The sequence below is a fragment of the Microtus pennsylvanicus genome, chromosome 8 (genome assembly GCF_037038515.1).
Source record: "Microtus pennsylvanicus isolate mMicPen1 chromosome 8, mMicPen1.hap1, whole genome shotgun sequence".
In the NCBI taxonomy this organism is placed as follows: Eukaryota; Metazoa; Chordata; class Mammalia; order Rodentia; family Cricetidae; genus Microtus; species Microtus pennsylvanicus.
In genome coordinates this window covers 46877567-46898241 of record NC_134586.1, presented here as the reverse complement: position 1 = coordinate 46898241, position 20675 = coordinate 46877567, and the positions used below count along the sequence as shown (strand labels likewise).

General features: G+C 46.2%; 1 protein-coding gene across 1 annotated transcript in view; it reads right to left on the bottom strand.

Moving 5' to 3' along the window:
- Nucleotides 1-603: 603 nt before the first annotated feature.
- Nucleotides 604-20675, bottom strand: part of Eif4e3 (eukaryotic translation initiation factor 4E family member 3) — a 68019-nt gene continuing 47947 nt past the window's right edge. Inside the window, exon 7 of the mRNA XM_075983361.1 lies at nt 604-731. Within this exon, the coding sequence (XP_075839476.1) occupies nt 709-731 (23 nt within the window). The 3' untranslated portion in view covers nt 604-708. The remainder of the gene's footprint in view (nt 732-20675) is intronic.

Here is a 20675-nt window from a genome sequence, read left to right as displayed (position 1 = left end):
GCCAGCTTGGGAATTGTGGAAGGCAACTGTTGCTGCTGCTTTAGCGATGATAGACACTCAACATGTACGCAAAGGATGCGAGAATTTCTTAAAGACTTTCTGCTATTAATGCTCAATGCCGCCTGTGGGTTGCTGAAGGAAGTTGTTTGTTTGTTTGTTTTTTAACTTCCCCATCCTGTTTTTTTTGTTTTTAACGTTGACATATATTTTGGTTTTTCTGTTTGTTTCTTTGGGTTGGCAGGGGCGGGGGTGAAGTGGGGGCTGTAATATCTCTCTCACAAAAATCTCTTCTGCTACCCACCAGACTTAGGATTTCATCCAAAGTAGAAACCTCATATAAACCACTGAAGTCTTTTACATCTTGCTAAAGAATGACAGCCTAGCCGGGAGGTTAACCAGCGTATCTCGGGTCACCCAATGAGACCATCACAGCGCAAGCCCCAGCAGCTCCCACCGCTGGCTATTCTGGGTCAGAGCTGAGAATCGCTGCTCCTTCTGAAGTCACTTCAGTAATGCTTATATTTTCATAGCCAAAAAACAACAACAACAACAACAACAACAACGAACATTTACTAGATTCCAAAATGGCTTTTACTTCCGCCGCCCCTCTTCTTTTAAGACACAGAATCTCCTAGACAACGTAGACAAGGGTCAGATGACCAGCTCCGCAGTGCTCGCTGCAGCTCTCCTCCATCTGAACGCACTCATTTAGTCCACAACTACCTCGACACCTTGGGATGGAAGGACAAGTTTTGTGTATGTGTTCCGCGGTGCTAGGGATGGAATCCGGGCTCTCATACATGCTAAGTTCCAGCTTTACCACTCATCTCCATCCCCAACCTGGAACATTTTCAAAAGAATTTGTATTTAGCAGCATCAATACCTGATTATAATGCTGGCTCTAAAATAAGCCATTTGCACCACTGTTTAAAAGTTAATATCCATTTGAATATACATGGTATCACCAACCAACTGGGAAATTAGTAACATTTATTCTCCATCTAGAATGAGAAAGTGCATATTTTTACTACTCTATCAAGGGCACTTAGAGCCAAAACAAAACGGCTTCCATTTCCTGGTTAGCTGCCATTCTAAGCACCCAGTTTCCCAGGTAGAAAGGGAAAAGAAAGCACTGGTGTCTGGGCACCTTGGGTTTCCCATACATGTAGGTGCCTATGTTCACGGGGACAGCTACAGAGCTTGCTTTCACCCTGTCTGCCCCATAGGCTTTTAGTAATGACAGTTGAAAAGAATACACTTTGTAAAACTTACAGCTCAGTTAGTAAAGCAAACATAAGGAATAGAAGCCACTTAAAAGGCTACATGTGAAGGCGCTTACAAGCCGGCATTGGGGAGGCAGAGGCGGGAGGATCTCTGGCAATCAGTAGGCAACCAGCCTCATCAAATCAATGAGCTCCAGGTCCCATTGAGAGACCCTGCTTCAAAAAAGTCAAGTAGATAGCTCCTGAGGAGAGATACCAAGGTTGCCTTAGGTCTCTAAGCACACTCGAACACACATGTACACACCCACATGCAAACACGCACGCACACACACACACCCATATACAAAATAATAATTATAAGAAACCAACCCTGGGTATAGATAATCACTTCCTATGAAGTCAATTGCCTAACATTAAAGCCACCCCTGTTTCAATGCCCTTGGACAAATGTATGGATGGCAACAATCCTTCCTGAGCATTAAATCTTCTTGCCTCGTGAGTTACTCTCCATCATCGTGGTATTGTGGAGCCGTGAGCGTGTGTGCTCCCTGCCTCTTCGTGCTTCGTGCTGAACACCTTGGATCATCCTGGGCCAGACAGCAGGGGTTATCAGCAGCGTGCGGGTAATGGATGGGGCCCATTGTATCTTCTTGTTTAGAAAAATAAATCACCCTGCAAACTTTTATTATGCTCCATGTAAAATGAAGGCACACCAGCGCTCGCTATGTTCTCCCTTCCCGAGCTGGCTTGGCAGAGTGCCTTGGGCTGCAGAGAACAGCCAAGGGTTGCCAAGCAGGGCTGCTTGGTTCTTTGCCCATTCCTCTAGGGGTTGTAAACATCCTGCCCTGGAAACCTTCACCAACCTGTAGCTAGAAAACTCCCTGATATAGTGGCGTGGCTGGGCTGTGGGAAGCTGTGGGGTGGGGACTGGAATCCATGAGTCACACTGTAGGGGGCCTGCTGGATCCCAAGGAGATTAGGTGCTTCTTGGGGGGGCAAACCTGGGGGACAGCGCAAACCTCAAGCAGAAACATATTGATAAGCATTAAGTATAGAGGAAGGGTAAATATGTTTGATCTATTAAGTAACCAAGACCCCACCCCCAGGCCAGTGAAGTCAGGCACTGTCAACACCAAATCTTCCCAGCACAATGAGCTGGGCTGCCACTCGCCCAACACAGACACATCAGGACCCCACTAGGACATCACCATGCAATGTCTGGGCCAGTTTGACAGCTTGGACAATTTGCTTACTCCTTGGTATTTTACATCAGTTAAAAGACTAAACCCCTATAAACTGGGTGTGGCCATAATCCTAGCACTCAGGAGGCTGAGGCAGGTGGACTATAAAATCAACGACAGCTTGGAATATCCAAGCAGTCCTGTCTCACAAAACAAAACAAAAACAAAACCCCGCCTTAAGGCTGGGACTGGTGAGATGATTGAGGGGGTAAAGCCAATTGTGGTGAAGTCTGATGGCTGTGGGGAGGGGTTTGAGTCCCAGGACTCACACAATAGGAGAGAACCAACCCTCCAAAGTTGTTCTCAGACCTCCACCAAGCACTCTAGCATATAACACACACACACACACACACACACACACACACACACACAATAAATAAATAAATAAGATAAATGTAAGACAAAATTAAAAGTACAAAACAAAACCAACCCAAACAAAACAAGTTTTCAGGGCTGGAGAGATGGCTCAGAGGTTAAGAGCATTGCCTGCTCTTCCAGAGTTCCTGAGTTCAATTCCCAGCAACCACATGGTGGCTACAACCATCTGTAATGAGATCGGGTGACCTTTTCTGGTGTGCAGGCGTACATGCAGGCTGAACACTATATACATAATAAATAAATAAATCTTTAAAACAAAAACCAAACAAGTTTCCATAGCTCACAGTAGAATTAGGTACCAAGTCTTCTAGAGCAAGGGCTGCAGTACTCTCTTTGATATTATGTGCCTTGTTGTACACATTGCAACAAGGCTCTCATGTACAGGAGAGGATTACACAAAGTTTACCCTGGACTGGGTGTAACACTGTGATAGATCCATTCTACACGTAAGTAAACTGAGGTTGATGAAGGCTACAAGCAAGGATGAAATCACGATATAGGCCCAGGATGTGGATCTAGGCACTTGGAACTCACAAACACTTATCTGCCAAGCAGGGTGTGTCAGCGAGAGACTCCCAAGAGCCCACAAAAGGCATCACCAAGGCTCTACCCTCCCACAGCATGCCACTCTGTCACAGATGTCAGATGTCACGGCTCGGCTTGAATGCCACCCTTGAGGTTTCATTAAGAGGCAAACATGTGCTCAGTGGTGGATGGGAAGGTTTTAATTATGCCATCGGAGCTCATACATAGAAATGATTTTTCTCACTTATGAAGGAGTGGTCTGCACTGTCAGCTGCAGAATCGAATCGAGTGGGCCTGGGTGCAGCCTGTCTTCCTGAGTATGAGTTATCCTGACACTGTCTTTAGGTCCCGGCATTCTTAACAGTGAACTGGAATTGTGTAAACTCTGGGGATGAGGGAGGGAATGTGTGAAAAGATTCAATATCAAATTCATATCACTAATATTTCTTTTTTAAAAAGATTTATTTGCTTTTTATTTATGTACATGCATGTATGTGCATCGTGAATGTGTGTGCATGCCCTTGGCGACAAGAAGAAGATGATCTCCTGAAACTGGAGTTACAGGCAGTTGTGAGCCACCCAACAAGGCTGCTGAGGATTACACTCCAGTCTTCTGCAAGAGCAGCAACATTCTTTCTTTAAAATATCCTATCAACAGTCAAGCTCGCTGCCTTTAATCCCAGCAACTTGAGAGGCAGAGGCAAGTGGGACTCTATGAGTTCAAGGCCAGCCTGGTCTACAAAGCGAGTTCCAGGATAGCCAAGGCTGTTTATAGAGAAAGCTTGTCTCAAAAAACCACATATATGAAAACTAAATAAATAAAAAACAAAAATCCTATCAAGCTAGGCACACATCTTTAATCCAGCACTTAGGGAGGGCGATCTCTCTGAGTCTAGGGCCAGCTTGGTTTATGTAGTGAGTTCCAAAACAGCCAGGGCTATGTAGAGAGATCCTGTCTCAAACAAACAAACAAATAAAATATTTTATTAAAAGTTTGGAGATAGCTTAGTTGATGTTTGTCATCCAAGTATGGGGACCTGAGTCCCCAGTACTCAGCAAGGTGTACTGCCCTGTGCTGGTAACAGTAGGCTACAGAGGTGAAGACAGGAGGGTCCCTAGGACTTGCTGGGCAGCCAGTCTAGCTGAACCAGTGAGTTACCAGTTTAATGAGAGACCTTGCCTCAAGAAATAAGGTAGGGAATGACTAAGAAAGCCACTCGATGTTGACCTCTGACCTCCATATCCAAGCTGTGTGATATTTACACTCACACACAGAGTCTCTTGGGAGGTAGAATCTATCGAAAGTTACAACGGCCCAACCACTGGGAACATGATACTCAGGTGGTGGTCTCAACAGATCCTGTATCATACCCTCTAAGGCAGTCTACAGCTTTTGTTTACTGCTTCTCCCTTAGCTCTGAGCATTTGAGTATGAAGGAGTCACCCAGGGTAAGAGACAGCTTCCATAGGAGTAGGGGATCGGGCAGTCACACTTCCTGAAGAGGAGCAGGAATAGATAGAGACCTCACTTGGGGTGACCAGAGCATTGCTAATTCCAAAGGTAGCCTAGGATGTGGCATTTTGTATGTGGCTCAGAGATCAACATCAGCATCACACGGAGACTGAAACCAGATTCTGAGGCCTTGAATTCTGAGCAGATGCCCGGCAACTTCTGCTATTTGGAGCACCCCTGTTGTGGGGTAGTCCTGGCTCCATGCACACTTGGTGGGGACAGGGGCTGGTCACGGGTTGGTATGAGCAGAAAATCAAGTTGAAAGACATAGGAATGTTACTAAGGGTTCGCCTAGGGGCTTAGATCTGAACTCAGGCTTTCCCACAGCACAACCGGCTATCTGTGCGTAGAAAGGAAGTGAGAGAGAGAGAGAGAGAGAGAATTGAGGGTGGGGAAGGGAATGTGTGAGGAGGAAGGAAAGAAGGAAGGAGGGACAGAGGGAGGGAGGAAAGCAATGTTGTGAATTCACACAGAGTTGCCGAAGCTGAATGTGCCTGGGTGTGTGAGCAAGAAAGCTGGTCTGGAAGGTCAAAGGCTTTGTGGAGAGAACATCTTGCTTAGCTAATCAAGGCCACCCTGCAAACAGTAGACCAGACGTTAATAGTCAGGGACCTCAGCTAGGAGATCCCCTGACCCCAAGAGCTCAGCCACAGCCAGCCCCTTCATGCCAAACACAAACCTCTACACAGAAAAGTGATGGGGTCCCTTTAGGTGCCCCAGTGAAGCAGCAGGAACTGTCTGTCCCTGGGGTGACTAGGCAAGTGACTGATTATCACTCACACACCAGGGCTCGCCGAGGCCAGGGCTCTTTGCAGTCTTTGGAAGTTGCTGCGTTGGTGGCAAGCAGCCCCAGACAGTGACAGGTGCTACCCCATGCAGGCCTCATCCGGGCCCACAGGTTCTTTTGGTACAGGCCAAAGAGTGGCTTCAGCTTGCAGCTCCAAGGGCCCCACAGCGTGGCACCTGCACTTCCTTCCGGTATCCCATCATTCTCACCCCACCAGCCAGCCCGTGGAAGCGGCTACAGCTGGCTCTTCAACTTGTGAGTTTTCTACAAGTATAAGCTGGTCTCCTCTTAATTGCCCCCACAGAGACTTTCATAAATACTTTTAAATATTATAATTATTATTGTTATTTTCCTTTGTTCTTCTCGATGGCACCTCCTCTGCATGTGGCTCAAAGAACTATTCTGAGATTATCCAATTAATCTTTATAAATTCCTGCGAGGACAGTGGGTGGTAACTTCTCTCAGTTGCTAAAGAAGAGGAAAGGAAAAGCGTGAGGCTAAGGTGCTGTGGTAATGGGGGGTTGGACCTCAAATATCAAGTGGGAACCCCAGTTCTTCCCCCAGTGTGCCAGTGTCATCCTGGGTATATCACTGTGTGGAGACCATATCGTAAGGCAAGCTCTTTTTAGAGCACATTGTCACCCCTGGGTAACATACTCTGGCCTTTCTAGTATTCAACTTCCCCATCTGACAAGAGCTGAAGATACCTCAGTGAGAAGGGCAGAAAAGACCCCTTGGCTCCTTGGAGGCAGACTGCAAACGCCAGCAGGGCCTCTTTCCCAAGCCCTCCCCGGCTAGGCACCATCAAGCCAACCCCCCACGGGCTCTATTGCAATTTTATACATAAGGCAGTTTTATGCACTGAGGTAGAAATGGCCTGTTTTGGCATGGTTGGAACAAAAGGATCCCACTTTGGGAGACAGGCAGCCTGTTTCAGACTGCGGTCCCGATGCTTTCTAAATGCGTTGGCTTTTCGCGGATTGGACAAGGGATGGTGGGGTGGGCGTGGGGTCAAGATGCCTGCAATGAATCCTACTAAGTCACCATGGGCAAGTCACTTCATCTTTCTGATTAAAGAAGGTTCCTATGAGGATTAAGCAGGCTAATTAATACACACAATTCATAGCAAGACTAAGTTATTATTATATTTTAATCACCATGTAATTCCTTGTTTCTAGTTTGTCCTGTGCACCCTGAGGCAACTTACTCCACAATATGAGGGCACTGGGAGGGGGGTATGGCTCAGTACAGGATCACTTTGCCTCCAGGAAACTGGAAGAAATGTCCCCTGGCTTGGAGAGCTCTCCCTATGAAGCCAGAGCCCTGTGATGGCCCACCCTTAGGCTGGGGATCTAGGAACGGTCCTTCCCACTCTTGCCCAGTCAGTTTACCTGCAACACAGAAGTATTCATGATTTTCTTCACTGTGGTGAAATAGCTGAGAGAAACAATTTGAAAGCCCGAGGTTTTCAGTCTAATACGGCAGGGCAGACACTGTAGCTATGTCAATCTGGCCTGTCCAGCAGGAGTTAGCTACCGGGCCTGGAGAGCAAGTGTCAGATGCATGAGCCTGTGAGGGACACTTCACACTCAAACCACAGAGTGAGAACTAACATTTTTAGAAAGAACATGTGAGGCTACCCTTTGTAAGCTCTTCAGGGCTGCATACATGGGGGTGCTCAAAACACACATGTATACTTGAAAAGCATATGAAGCCCTGCATGTCCACATGAACAAGGGACAATGGAACATTTCTCTCCACATGGGCTTCAATTTTTCCTTTCCTTTGAATTGCAGAGAAGGAGGAGAAGAAGTAGGAGACGGAGAAAGAGGAGAAGAAGGAGAAGGAAGAGGAGGTAGAGGAGGAGGAGAAGGAGGAGGAGGAGAAGGAAGAGGAGGTGGAGGAGGAGGAGGAAGAGGAGAAGGAAAAGGCAGAGGAGGAGGAGGAGGAGGAGGAGGAGAAGGAAAAGGCAGAGGAGGAGGAGGAGGAGGAGGAGGAAGAGAAGGAGAAGGAGAAGAAGAAGAAGAAGAAGAAGAAGAAGAAGAAGAAGAAGAAGAAGAAGAAGAAGAAGAAGAAGAAGAAGAAGAAGAAGAAGAAGATTTAAAGGCCCTTATTTATTTTGGGTAGAGAAATGAAGGGAGATATGAGGGCACTTTAGTTTCCGGCGGTGCCAGGCCACGGTTCCGGCTGCACTAGCAGCTGCTGTAACACTAAACCAAACAAACAAGCCATCCAGCAACAGAGAAACTCTGGATCGCTCTCTGCTGCAGCTTCCTGTGGATACTTCAAAGCCTGGAGACTCTGCAGATGTCTTGGTGATGTTTTCCCTCTCCAGCAAACACAAGCAAAAGCCAGCAAGAAGGGCCAGTCCCCAGGAAGGCAAGTGGGGGGCACAAGGTGAGGGAAAATGGCTTGAAAGCCAAGCCTGAAGCATACGGGCTAGGCTATTGGTTCCTCGGATGCTGGGCACTCACTCCCACCCAACTCGAAGTCGCTGTCTCCTTCCGGCACTTATAAGAAGGTAGCATTTCTTGAAATCTAGCTGGTGAATATTCAATACCAAATTTGACTACAGAAAAAAAAATTATACTAGAAAATTCATCATGGACGGATTTCCCTTTTTTCTTCACAAGCCTGCTCCTCCATTGGACGAAGCCGAGGTGAGGTGAGCCAGGACACCAGCCACCCCATTCTCATAGTTGTATTTCTTTTACATTTCTGATTCCTTCCTAGAAAAAAATTCCCCTAAAAAATACAGCCAGGGACATGGGTGTCCTGTGCGGCTTTCAAGCACAAACAGAGGGAAAGTTCATCTATGGATTAAAATATTGATTCTTTGAGTCAAGAGCCAGCCCATCTCTTTAAAATAAGAGAGAGTGTGTGTACATATATACACAAGTGTACAACACTGTATACGAAAAGGAGGACTGGAGGAGTCGGGAGCTAGCAGAACACGGTCCGAAGGATGCGGTCATGCAGCACGGTTTCCTTAGGAACTAGATAGAGTAACGCCAAGGCAGGCACGGGAGTCAAGCTAAGGATGATGAACCAGGGAACATGCAGAGCAGAGCCCTTCACACTTAGGTCAAAAACCTTTTTTCTCTTTTTGTCTTTTTGGTTTTGTTTTTTGTTTGTTTGTTTATTTGTTTTGAGACAGGGTTTCTCTGAGTAGCCCTGGCTGTCCTAGAACTCGCCCCTTCGACCAGGCTGGCCTGGAACTCAAAGAGATCCGTGAGTTTCTGCCTCCCTAGTGCTGGGATTAAAGGCATGCACCACCACAGCCCGGCCCTTTGTTTTTTTTTTTTCGTTTTTTTTTTTTTTTTTTTTTTTTTTTTAAATGAGAGTCTTAGTTGCTTTTGGGGGTCAGGATCTCTTACAACAAAGTACTGTTATGGTAAAGATGTTCACAGTGGCCCTCCCTTCTCTTATCCCCAATGTTACAAGCTAGCAATTCGAGACTTGTAAATTTTGTTTTTGTTTTTTCAAGACAGGGTTTCTCTGTGTAGCTTTGGAGCCTGTCCTGGCACTAGCTCTTGTAGAACAGGCTGGCCTCGAACTCACAGAGATCCGCCTACCTCTGCCTCCGAACTTGTAAAAAAATAAGTGAAAAATTCATCCTCAGAATAAATTCAGTTCTGAAAATAAAAGCAGAGTACAGCATACAGAGATGCGCTTCCTGGGCAGATGTATAATCATAGTTGTGTGTGGAGAAGTGCGGTGGCCGAGAGATGGGAGTAAATGCTGCTCTGAGCTCATCTGGTTTGTGACCTTGAACAAGGGTCCTCTCCTCTCTAGCCCAAACTACAGAAGAAGGGACGCTGGGCTTCTGGCCTCCTTCCCAGCTGCCTTGAATATTTCAAAGGGAGAATTAGGAAGCCCTGGGTAGACAAAGGTCAGAGAGGGTTGGCAGGGAACTGCAAGTGCTCTAAGAAAAGCCATTGCTGGGCCTGGGCCTATAACAGGACAGGAGTGGAGGGCGGTGCAGATAGTGTCTTTAGAGGACCAGCTTCAGTTGGGTCTTAGAAACCTGTCATGGAAGCCCTGGGAGGAAGAAGGTGGCCTAAAAGCAATGAGGGGCCTCCACCTGAGCCCCCGAGAAAGCTCACTCCCTAACATAACGCCAGCCTTTAATACGGGTCTCAAGGGTTCCACTGTTTTGGTTCTCCTAAGACCACATCAGCCAGTACAGTGCCAGGCAGCCCCTAGTGACCTCTGTACGCAATGCTGCTGAGGTCATCCACGCACATCCTGATGGGAAGCACAAGAGAGGTGACTTACAAAGAACCCCATGTTCCTGGGCTTTATTTACCTGCTAAAAATGAAGCAGCGCATTGCCACAGCGGCTAAAAATAGACACTTGTCACCTATTGTGAACTTCTTACAATGCAAGTAAGAAAAATCAGAGATAGGAAATCTGTCACTTCTAACAGGATCTGCTTTTAAAACCTGTACTGTCACAGACAAATACATTCTGTTCTCCAACAGTTCAGGCTTTGAACTAATTACGTGTATTTGTCTGTAACACATGAGGTTTTAAAAGAGGTTTAAAACTAAATAAAATATCCCCATAAAGGGACTATGGAGACTTGTTAGAACCAGGCCAGGGCACGGTCCGAAGCCAGCGATGCTACTGGCACCGGAGAACATTCCCATTGATTTAGTCCTGAGGACTCCTGATGCCCATCAATCTTAGTTTTTTCATTTTGATTGACATCCTAGGGCTGCTGAGCCTCCCCCATCCCATGAGCAAAGAGACACAACAGCCTATTTAGCAGAACAAAAAGGAGAGAGAGAGAGAGAGAGAGAGAGAGAGAGAGAGAGAGAGAGAGAGAGAGAGAGAAATCAAAGCTTTTAACCCCCATTTTCTACTCCAGGAATCTGACGCATACTCAAGAAGCAGAAACTCCCACTGTGCCTCAGGCAGGACTCTGCCATATCAACACAAGAATCATAGACCGCTCTGCAGGACCGCTCTGCATCACAACAGTGACAAGACTCCCTAGAGTTAAACTGAGCACCCTCTGATGAAGCCTCAGGACCAACAGTTTTCCAACCCTGGGAAGATAAAGAATGCCACCTTCTAAGGGTGACTTCACTACTCTCGGAGACTCTGTCTGTGGAGCCCAGGCAGCCTTCTGGGTGTGCAGGAGACACCCTACTCCCTGACAGGAAACATAATGGCTACCTTCCCAGTAAAGAACATCTTAAGTGGGGAGGAGACAGGTTTTTGCTAATAAACTATGTCCGCAGGCTCACCTGGACAAGGCCTCATCGCCACCTCAACCTAGTCCTTTTTATCTATCTATCTATCTATCTATCTATCTATCTATCTATCTATCTATCTATCTATCTACCTACCTACCTATCTACCTATCTACCTATCTACCTCTCTATCTATCTGTAGAGCCCAGGTCTGCCCTTGTTCCTGGGGTTCATCTTGAGGACAGTTTCTGGTCAGCTAACTAAAGCATTCTGTTTGTTCCTGTGCTCCCCCTGCCCCGCCTGGTGATTAGCTGTAGGGCATTGTTGACTCCATCTTTGGTGTGGTAATGTCCCACCTGAAATCCTTGTGCAGCAGCTAGGTATATAAGGATTTCCCCAAGGTTGAATGAATGGCATTCGGCTGATCTCCTTTCAAATGACCCAGGTCTCTTTGTGTGTTCGTTCAATCTCCAGGCCCTTGCCCTACTCACATACGGTACAGTGGCGCGCAAACTGTACCGAGGGGGTAACACAGAATCGGGTGTTACATCTATCTATCTCTTTATCTATCGTCTTTAGTGGCCCATCTGATGTCTTGCACTGGGCCTCCCACATCTTTCCATAGTCACAGGGCTTGTTGCTTCCTCTGACTATCACTTTGGATTTATTTATTTTTTCATACATTCTGATTGTTGAGCCAGAATCTCCTAGACTGTCCAGGCTGGCTTTGACCTTTTGAACCTCCTGCCTCAGTCTTCTGAATGCTGGAGTTTCAACCACATATATCACAATAGCGTAGAAATTGATTTTAACATTTTGCGGTGTGGGGGAGGGGGTGAGGCGGGGGAGTACATGTGATGTTAGCCGTGGCTATTGTTTGTAATGGGAAGAACTATCATGTAGTATTTTTATCCTTAAAAAAGGACTTTTTGTGGGAAAAGGGTGCTAGTATCTGGACCCTGCTTCAGAATATGAGTTTAAAATAACCAGTTGTAGCTAACACCTAGGTGGACTGTGACCAGTGAACTATGCTACCAAGATGCTGATTCTCAGACTTGCAAGGCCAGCTCAGAGGAGTTGGTTTAAGGCCTCCACGGGTTTTTAATTCCTCTCACCTTCCATGATGGTGTCACTCCTTGTTCCTCTTACAGACAGGAAGCCAGGTAGTGCACCCGACCCCCATCATAAGACCTCACAAGACAAGAGTCTAGAGAGTGTGGGAGACGCTGATCTCCCCAGTCAGAAACTGATCCGCTCACCTGGGTGGGATCTGTGAAGAGCTTGGCGAAAAGCTGGTGCCTCTGTTTGCCACCAACCAGCTCTGTGAAGGGCTGTGAATGATATGTTCAGGACCACACTGACAAAGTCATATACATCATGGAGAACAGGTCAGGGGTCATGGTGGAGGCCACAGGAAAACCCATTGGAGAAGAAAACCCATTGGAAGAAAGGAAGGATGCTCCCCATTAGAGAGTGCAGAACAGGCTTGCGGTGGGAGGCTCTTGACTCTCCCCAGGGTCTCCTTAAGGGCACACAGGTGGGGGATCCAGACCAGAGCTCCAGAGGGACACAGGGCTGGGTGGCCACAGCACAGAGTGCACATGTCAGAGAACCAGGCAAGATGGTGCTGGAGGAGTTCGCAGGGAGAGGGAGGCAGAACTCCATGTATTTTGCTCTTTGTTTGAATCTAAAACACAGCTTTAAGTTATTAAGCATCCTGGAGTGGTACAAACATCTTGGGCACTGCAGTTGCGAGCAGAAAGATACTTGGGGGAAAGATCTTCAAGACAAATGTCAGGAATGAGAAGCATGGGGTCCTTGGGACCTCACTGCCTCCTTCAGGGTTCTCAATCATCCCCGGAGTACCCCTGCCCGCCTGTGCCTGCTGCTGACAAGGGTTTGGCTACCCTCAAGTCAGTCCTGTATAACAGGAACCCGCTCTGACATAGGCCGGTGCAGTCTATCTGCTTATTACAGGGACCACCTATGGACTCTTCACTGCCGTGTGCAGTGAAGGTAGGAACCCCTTTTCTGAAGTCTTCTGGGAAAGGGCATAAAGCACCCCCAGAGCAGTCAGGGGACCATATTCTGTGCAGCAGCGATTCTTCTAAATATAGACCACAGAGCAATCACACGAAGGAGGCAAGCGATGTCCTTGGATGCTCCACGGAACAGGCGGAAGACAAAGCTGCTGAGAGGGGTTTGCGTTGAAATCCTGTGCTCCCCGATTTAGCAGAAGGCTCCCTCTGCTCCCTCACGTGAGTGGGCTGCAATGATTGCATTCTGACGCTCACCACTTCACCTTGTCCCAGGCCTGCCTTCACAGGTACATAAATAATTCCCTGGACGCTGGGAGTTTCTTTTTTTAACCCCCATGGAAGTAAATTTACTTATCCAAACTTGAGCTATCTCTAACATTTGCCAGATCTCCCAGGCCGATTTCTTTTCTTTTTTTAAACTCATCTTCACGGCAGGAACATAAAAGGGGGCGATCCATAAACATTTCAGACGCTTAATATACTGCTTCCTCTAGGTTGCTTGAAGCGGAAACGCTGCTCCTGAGACGAGGTGGGCATCTCTCAAAGTCATCAGGAGGGCTCGCCATGCACTTGGCCACAGCTGAAATGTGTTTTAATAAGGCCCTTCTCCTTTACAAGCCCCGTTGCCTTTCAGCTCCAGCCCTCAGCCCAGGCCGGGAGGAAGATGGCTCTCAGATATCCTTTTGTTACTCTAATCGGAGCCAGAAGGGCCGTATTGACTTTCGGGGCCCGCAGGGAGTTGTAGCTCTTTAGTATCTATCTCATCCAAGAAATCAAGTTTGATTAATTTGTCATCAAGCAAAATGTGTGATCCGCTCAGAGCCAAGCCTTTGAAGTGGAAGGATGGAGCTGGGCTGGAGGCCCAGGTCAGGAGGGGACTCAGTGGTGGTGTCCCAGGGAATAGTGCACGGAGGCACAACAGCCTGCTCACACCGATGCTGCCGCTTTTACTTTCAAAACCTTTTCCACACGAGTGTTCTAAGTGGGCTTCTCCCTGGGAAAGGTTCCCTTTTGCTGTCTTTGTTAAAAGAGAGTGAGCAGGGCTACAGGGCTTCCTAGGCCCCGTACATGTGAAGATACTGCAAAGCCTAGGGGTGGTGGGATGCGACCTCCAGCCAATCTTAAAAGCCCGCGGAGAGCGGGAGAGCCATAGTGCCGAACTGGGGTCAGCCAGCGCTTCCGGAATGAATATGGAAGGGGTCTCCCGCTGGGTCACGGGGCAGATGCTCATTTACGAAGCTCTGGTCTTGTTAACCGGCACTTAGTGGAGTTCCTGATTTGCTGAAAACGCATAAGGTAGTGGCCCTGAGATATTTAAGCCTGGTCTTAGCGTCATATTTCTTGTTCAGGTGCTATAGATGGTTTATAAGAAGTTACAGGGCTTTTAAAAATTACAGAGTAAGCCATCTTGATACATTCCACAGCGCAAGAACCCCACAGTTAACGTGCTGGTGCATGGGTCTTTTTATGACTGTTACCCTCAGGTGTATACATAAAGACCCAGTGAATTAGGGAGCAAAAGTCAGGGGCTTGCTCGGCTTTTAAAGAGGTCTGGGAAGTGCCAACAAATTACAAACAGCCTTTGTGGTTACTGACTCCAGTGTCTAAACTGTTATTAGAGAATTTTAAAATAATAAGGAGCTTAGTGGATTCACTCAGCTTTAGAAAGCTAAGGATATTTTGAATCAAAAACAAAAGTAAACTTTGCTTCTGACAACATCCAAATGTTTCAGTGAGTCTGTACTGTAGGCCACATGTGGGAACTCAATGTTTGAGTTCATTTCTTCCCCCTCTTTAGGTCTAGTGGCCCCATTTTAATGATCTCTCTCGAAATTCTAAGCTCCACCAAGTCGAGAGGATGTGCTGTGTAGGTTTGTGTCTTCTGGGCCTGGCACACTACAGCTGACCAGCAAACTTCATGAGGGAATGAGTCAATATAGCATACAGAAATATGCCATACAAGTGCCCACCAGCTTTCCTTTAAGCCGTCCGTGACTAGAATAAATGCAAGCAGGAGCCTGGGCATTGAGGGCTCGGTCGATAAATGTCTTGTTTTCTGACCTCAGTTCGATCTCCAGTACACACAACCAAAGCCGTGAGTAGTTGTACACGTTGGACAAGCAGCAAAGGACAAGTCCAGGGGGCCAGTCTCATGTCCCAATAAAGGACCCTGTCTCCAAACACCAAGGCGGACAGCTCCTGGGAACTAACCTAAGGCGGCCTCTAGTCTCCGCACGTACATGCATGCATACCCCTCCACACGTACACAATGGTGATGAGAATAATAACATTTGCATAATACAAAGAACCCTTGAGACTGTCCAACAGTTACCTTACACATTTGGGTGCCTATAATTCACAGTGGACAATACGGATGGAGCTTCCATGTCACCATGAATTTCTTCAGCCTAGAAAACCTTTTTATAGACTGCACTTCCTTTGCATAGTTCACAGAAGTGCCAATAATATTGTTGGAAAAGTGATTGATTGGAAAGTTTATTTACGTTTTAAACTTACTCATGGCAAATCAGCTCGGTAAGCAGGTACGCCGAACCCAATGAAGGGGACAATTTGCTTTTGCCTAGATGGCATGACGAGGCACAGTGGTCAGTAAGTTTGGGCAGAGTACCAAAGGCTCTTGTGGTATCCTAACCAGGGAAGCTGGGCGGGCACCTCCAGCGTCAAGTGAGCAAGTCTCCCTGTATCAGCCACTCTCAGCACAGGGACGACCCCAGGGAAGGGCTTCCTGCTAATCCTCTACCCAGTGCAGAGCCCCCAGTTGCCCCCTTCCTATGTTGTCTCAAAGCAATTCCCTTCTCCTTCCTAAAGATGAGGAAACTGTGACTCAGAACAGTTGAGAAACTTGCTCTAGGCACCAGCTAATAGGATCTGAACCCAATAATTGAGTTCCCTGCATTACATCCCCTTTGCTTTCTGACAGCTCACAACCAAGGCCAAGTTGTGCATCCCAGGCGGGTTTAATTCAGAGACTCTCCTAAGCGGGAAAGCCGCTAAAACCTGAATCAGGACCCTGGTCCTCTGGTCAAGGAATCAAGCTGTAGCATCTCCGTTCTCCTGTCTAGGCTTCTATAGAAGCCTTCACAAACACAAACAGCTAAAGGTCACCAGTGAACAGTGGGAAGTGAGTTTTGCCTGATCCATCTGTGCCGGGATAATCCTGAGTTGGCCGTGAACATGTTTAAGGGCCTACACGCTACAGCAGTAATTCTTTTTCACCTGCCATCCACAGCAGTCAAACGTGTTATTCTTGTACATTCTCCGGAGAAGAGTGTTAGGCATGTGTGTCTACAGATTGGGCACTCAATAAGTGAGACAGAGAAGCAAGCTTCGGATGTAAGTGTTTTTAATTCCCCGTTAAAACCTTGAGAAAATAAGCAAGTGCATGGAGGGGGCCCGGGATGGAAACTATTTTCAAGACTGACTTGCTCACAAGGATCTGCTGCAAAAAACAGGTGAGAAAATGTGTACTTTTGGAGGGGAGAGGGGGTAAGGCATTGCAGCAAAGGTTCTGGGATCCAGTGGTGGCCCTTCTACAAACTGCTCACGTGACCTTAAGCACATGTTTCATGCCTCTGGATCATTGCCCCATCTGTAAAGAGAACATTTTAGAAGGCCAGCAATGTTTCCATCTTTTTCCTAAAGCTACAGATCCAAAAAAAAAGGGGGGGAGGCATAAGGAATCTCAAACTTCTTGCCTTTGGGAATCTTCAACTTCTATCAAGGTCCTAGCATTAGAACAAACTAAAGCCATAGGAACTAGGGAGAACAATGAAGACACATCTGAGCTCTGCAGTGCACTCCCTGTGAGACCCTGGGCAAGTTCCTCCACCTGCCTTAGCTTCCACTTCCACACACAGAAAATGGAAGTAATAGCATGGGGAGTCATCTGTGTGCTTAGATGGGAAGCCACTCAATACACGCTAATATTATTACAGACACTATATGTGTGAGCATAGAAATGCAGCTACCCTACAGCCAAGGCATATTGAACTTTGCCCAGACACTGAATCATAGGGTCAGCCAGGGCTTACAAAACACAAGCAGAATTTTGTATGCAGAGTCTAAAAGAGCTGCCATCAAGTCAACCTCCTGGAAGTTGCTCTTTGAAGCCCATAAACCTCCGAGCCATTTTTTTTTTTCTTAAAGAAGACGCATTCAAAAAACTAGCTAGCATCTTATCTTTTGTCACTTGGGTACTTTTGGGATACAGCTTCCAAAGAGAGTCCATCTTCACCCCCATCACTCTTCAGTAGGAAAGGAGGATCATGTTAAACCTTGCTCTGGGTCCAGACTTTATAGAATCCTGTATGCACAGTAAAACAAATGGTTTCAGTTCCCTGAGCTGCACAGGAAATTGGGGAGTAGGAGCTTGTCCACATCCTCACCGTGGGGAGGGGTACAGAGGCAACCACGCCATCTGTACAAACTGTGCAGAGTTCAGCATGCTTACGGTTAGAAAAGCTTATGATTTATGCTTGCTAGTTAAATATGCTTATGATTTAAACTTATTTTCTCTGGCAAGAAATAAGCTAGTCAGCACCGTAGCCTAGCCAGATGATGGGAAATAGAAATATATTTCGATGATATATATTTGAACTTGCTGAGCCTTGTAAAAGCTACTGTTTTCTTTTCTTCCTATAACAAAAGACCCATCAGCCTGTAAGGATTCCAGACATTTTTTTAGTGCGTTCACTAGTGGAAGCATTTAAAAGTTTCTTTTCTTTTGTTTTGTTTTCTCAACAGTAATCATCACACTGAAAGAATCACTGAGAAAGAAAAGGCATGCATGTATGGTCTTAGCCTCCTAAACACGGTATGTAAGGTGGGAAGGCAGTGCCTGTACTAACAGAACGAGCAACAGCAAGTTCCAAAAGTACATCCATACCCACTAGATGCTAACGTCAACAGAGCACGCACAGCCACCGGAATCAGACTCCAATATGAGGAGGCAGTACGACATTTTAAAGTCTTCTGTGTTGTGCCCTGCCCCTCACAGATTTCATTAAATTCGCTGTGTTAAAATTAATTGGGCATCACATGCATATTCTTGAATTGCTTGCTCCTACTGTAAGACCGTAAAGATGAATGGAAGATACAAGAGTTTTCAGGTGGTTCTGTTTGCTCTAAAGGGATGTATTATACAACCAGAAAGAAAGAATCGATACATTCCTTCTTCCTTAGGTGGGACACCTGAACCACCCAAGTAGTAGACTTAAGGTACTTAAGCTCTCCTGAATAAAAGGTTCAAAAAGGAATTTGAATATGCAAAATGTTTTCCACAAGGCCAAGGTGAGTCCTCTGGCAAGCGCGTTCATTTCAAACACCAGAAACCAGGAGCCAGAGACTCTGCTACAGGCTGGGCACTGGGAAGGAGCTCCAAGCACAGCACAGCTGTCTGTTAGAGAGCTGTGCTGGAACAACCAGGGTTAGGACAACCGCCATACATATATCTGAAACACGGTTAAGATCAAGATAATGCAACTGCGTGAGATTTTAAACCCAGAAGATGAAAAGGTATTTTTTTTAAATGACAAGAACCCAAATCCAGAGTAAGAATTAGTGGCAATAGATGAGGAAATATCTCGACATCAAGTCCCGAGATGCAGTAACTCTTAAGCACGCTCTAATTTTTTTCTTGAAAAAAAGAAGGACTATAATAAATCCATAGCAATAGAGTCCCAGATGCAAAAACAGCAAAGACTCTGGTATGAATAAACATTTGCACCAAACATATAAATCACTACATTTTTGAGTGAGAAGAACACAGGCTCAACTTACCTTATCGCTGCAAAAGGCTGGAATAAAAATTACTGGCTCATAGAAGCAACTTTCACATGTATCTGAACATCAAACACACAGAGATATAAAATCAAAAATAACCAGAACAGAAAAAGTTTTCAGTCTGACCTTAAAAATACTGAGCAAATCACTAGATGAGACCAGATCAAAAGGAAGGGCATTACACCAGCTTGTAGCCAGATGTGAAGGGGTCCCAGACTGCACAGGGCACAGATGGTATAAAATGGGGTGATGGGGGAGGGGGGAGGGGCGCGAGTCCATCTGCAACATGAGGCAAGCAAACCCGGTTCGGCTTACACAGGTAAGACGGCGGCTTGAAATAATGACTCGCTTTCAAGCCAGCTGATAAGATTTGAAACGGGAGACAAATGTTGCTAGCTGCCTCTAGCTGAAGTGTGTGCAGTGAGTTTAAATTTGAAATTCTCTTGTGTACTAATCCAACGGGAACAGATGCTCCCAGAGGGTGCGTGCAAGGTCATGGTGACTTAGGGTTAGTGAATACCAGAGGAGCCAGCATCAACAGGGCTTACAAACACCCACAGTGGGTGAGAGAAGGCTCCATTACCTGGTTACAGTCTGAGAAATTTGAAGGGAATTTAATAGTCGCTCCCCAAACATCTGCGCTTGAGAATAGCCTGCTCCGTGTGTGTTAAGGTCTTCAAAGTCTTCAGTAGCGCCCATTTATTACATAGTGATAAACTACACTCTGCTTTTCCATCTCACACTTTCAGTAAGAACTGCTTCTTTGCACGGAGCAAGGCAATACACACATTAGCTTCCCACCCGAAACTCAGAAGCAATTTCAGGATCATCTCTGTAACACAAAGTTGCCAGCTTAACAAATCTCAAAACACTTCTTCCCAAACATGTTCAAGAAAAAAAAATCCAACCTTAACGGTCAAAGTTGAAACTGGAAATTTGTTTGGTTCTATGGATAAAGTCAACTGTCTTTTTGTTGTTGTTTGTTCAGGCAGCAACCAAAACAATAACATGTAACACACATTCCTGCAAACCCATGATTCCAGAAGGACACAGAGCATAGAATATCCAAAGGCCAGTTTATTGGATATTCTAATACGCACATCTGACACACACAGATACAATGGGACTGTAGATTTCAGTAGCGATGATGGACAAAGAAGTACTGACTTCATGATGACCTCTGGCTTCCCATCCGCATGCTTTGGGGAGTGCCTATTTGATTCTTTTTAACACTTGCATGTATTAAAGACTCCCTCCAGTTTAGTAACAGCTTGGCTAAGCTACGTTTAGAAAGTGACAATTAATTTTAGTGGAAGCTCATTCCCAGGCTACTTTGATAGTCCTCCGAACAGTTTTGCGGTATTTTACATGCGCTTTTATAGCTCTGTAACATTCATTTAATCTTGTTCAATGATGCTGAACCCCAGACGCCATAAGACATTATAGAAAAGTAGTTACCGCACATATGGAGTAGCTACGTTTTTCTGAACATTAATTTTCCTTCTCTTAACAGGCTGAAATGTTATTTAGAAAAGAGAGAAGCCGTGGCTCTGTATTAAAGGTTTATATTATGGACGTCCAGAAATGGGCTACCTATGATTGCTGTGGTCCTAGGCACAAAGTTCTTATTAATGAGTATCTTCTATCTAAGTTGTGATGGTTTTCCCCCCAAGATTGTGGGTGCTTACCCTCCTATCAGGTATCTGGGCCTCACCTGTCATATGCATAGGTTGGATATAATCAGAGGTTCTCAAAACGAGGTCTAAAGACCTGCAACGGTGCTAGCTTAAAACGCTGATGCCCGAAGCTCCAGGGTGCAGCTGGGGAATGTACCTGATGAGCTAGCACCCCAGTGGTCCTGCTGCGCGCTATGCAGTCAGGCACACTGCCCAATGATCTCGAAGGTCCCTTCCACTCTCAAATTCCATGTCTTTGGGTTTTCTTTTAAACTTTGACTCCTGTCAG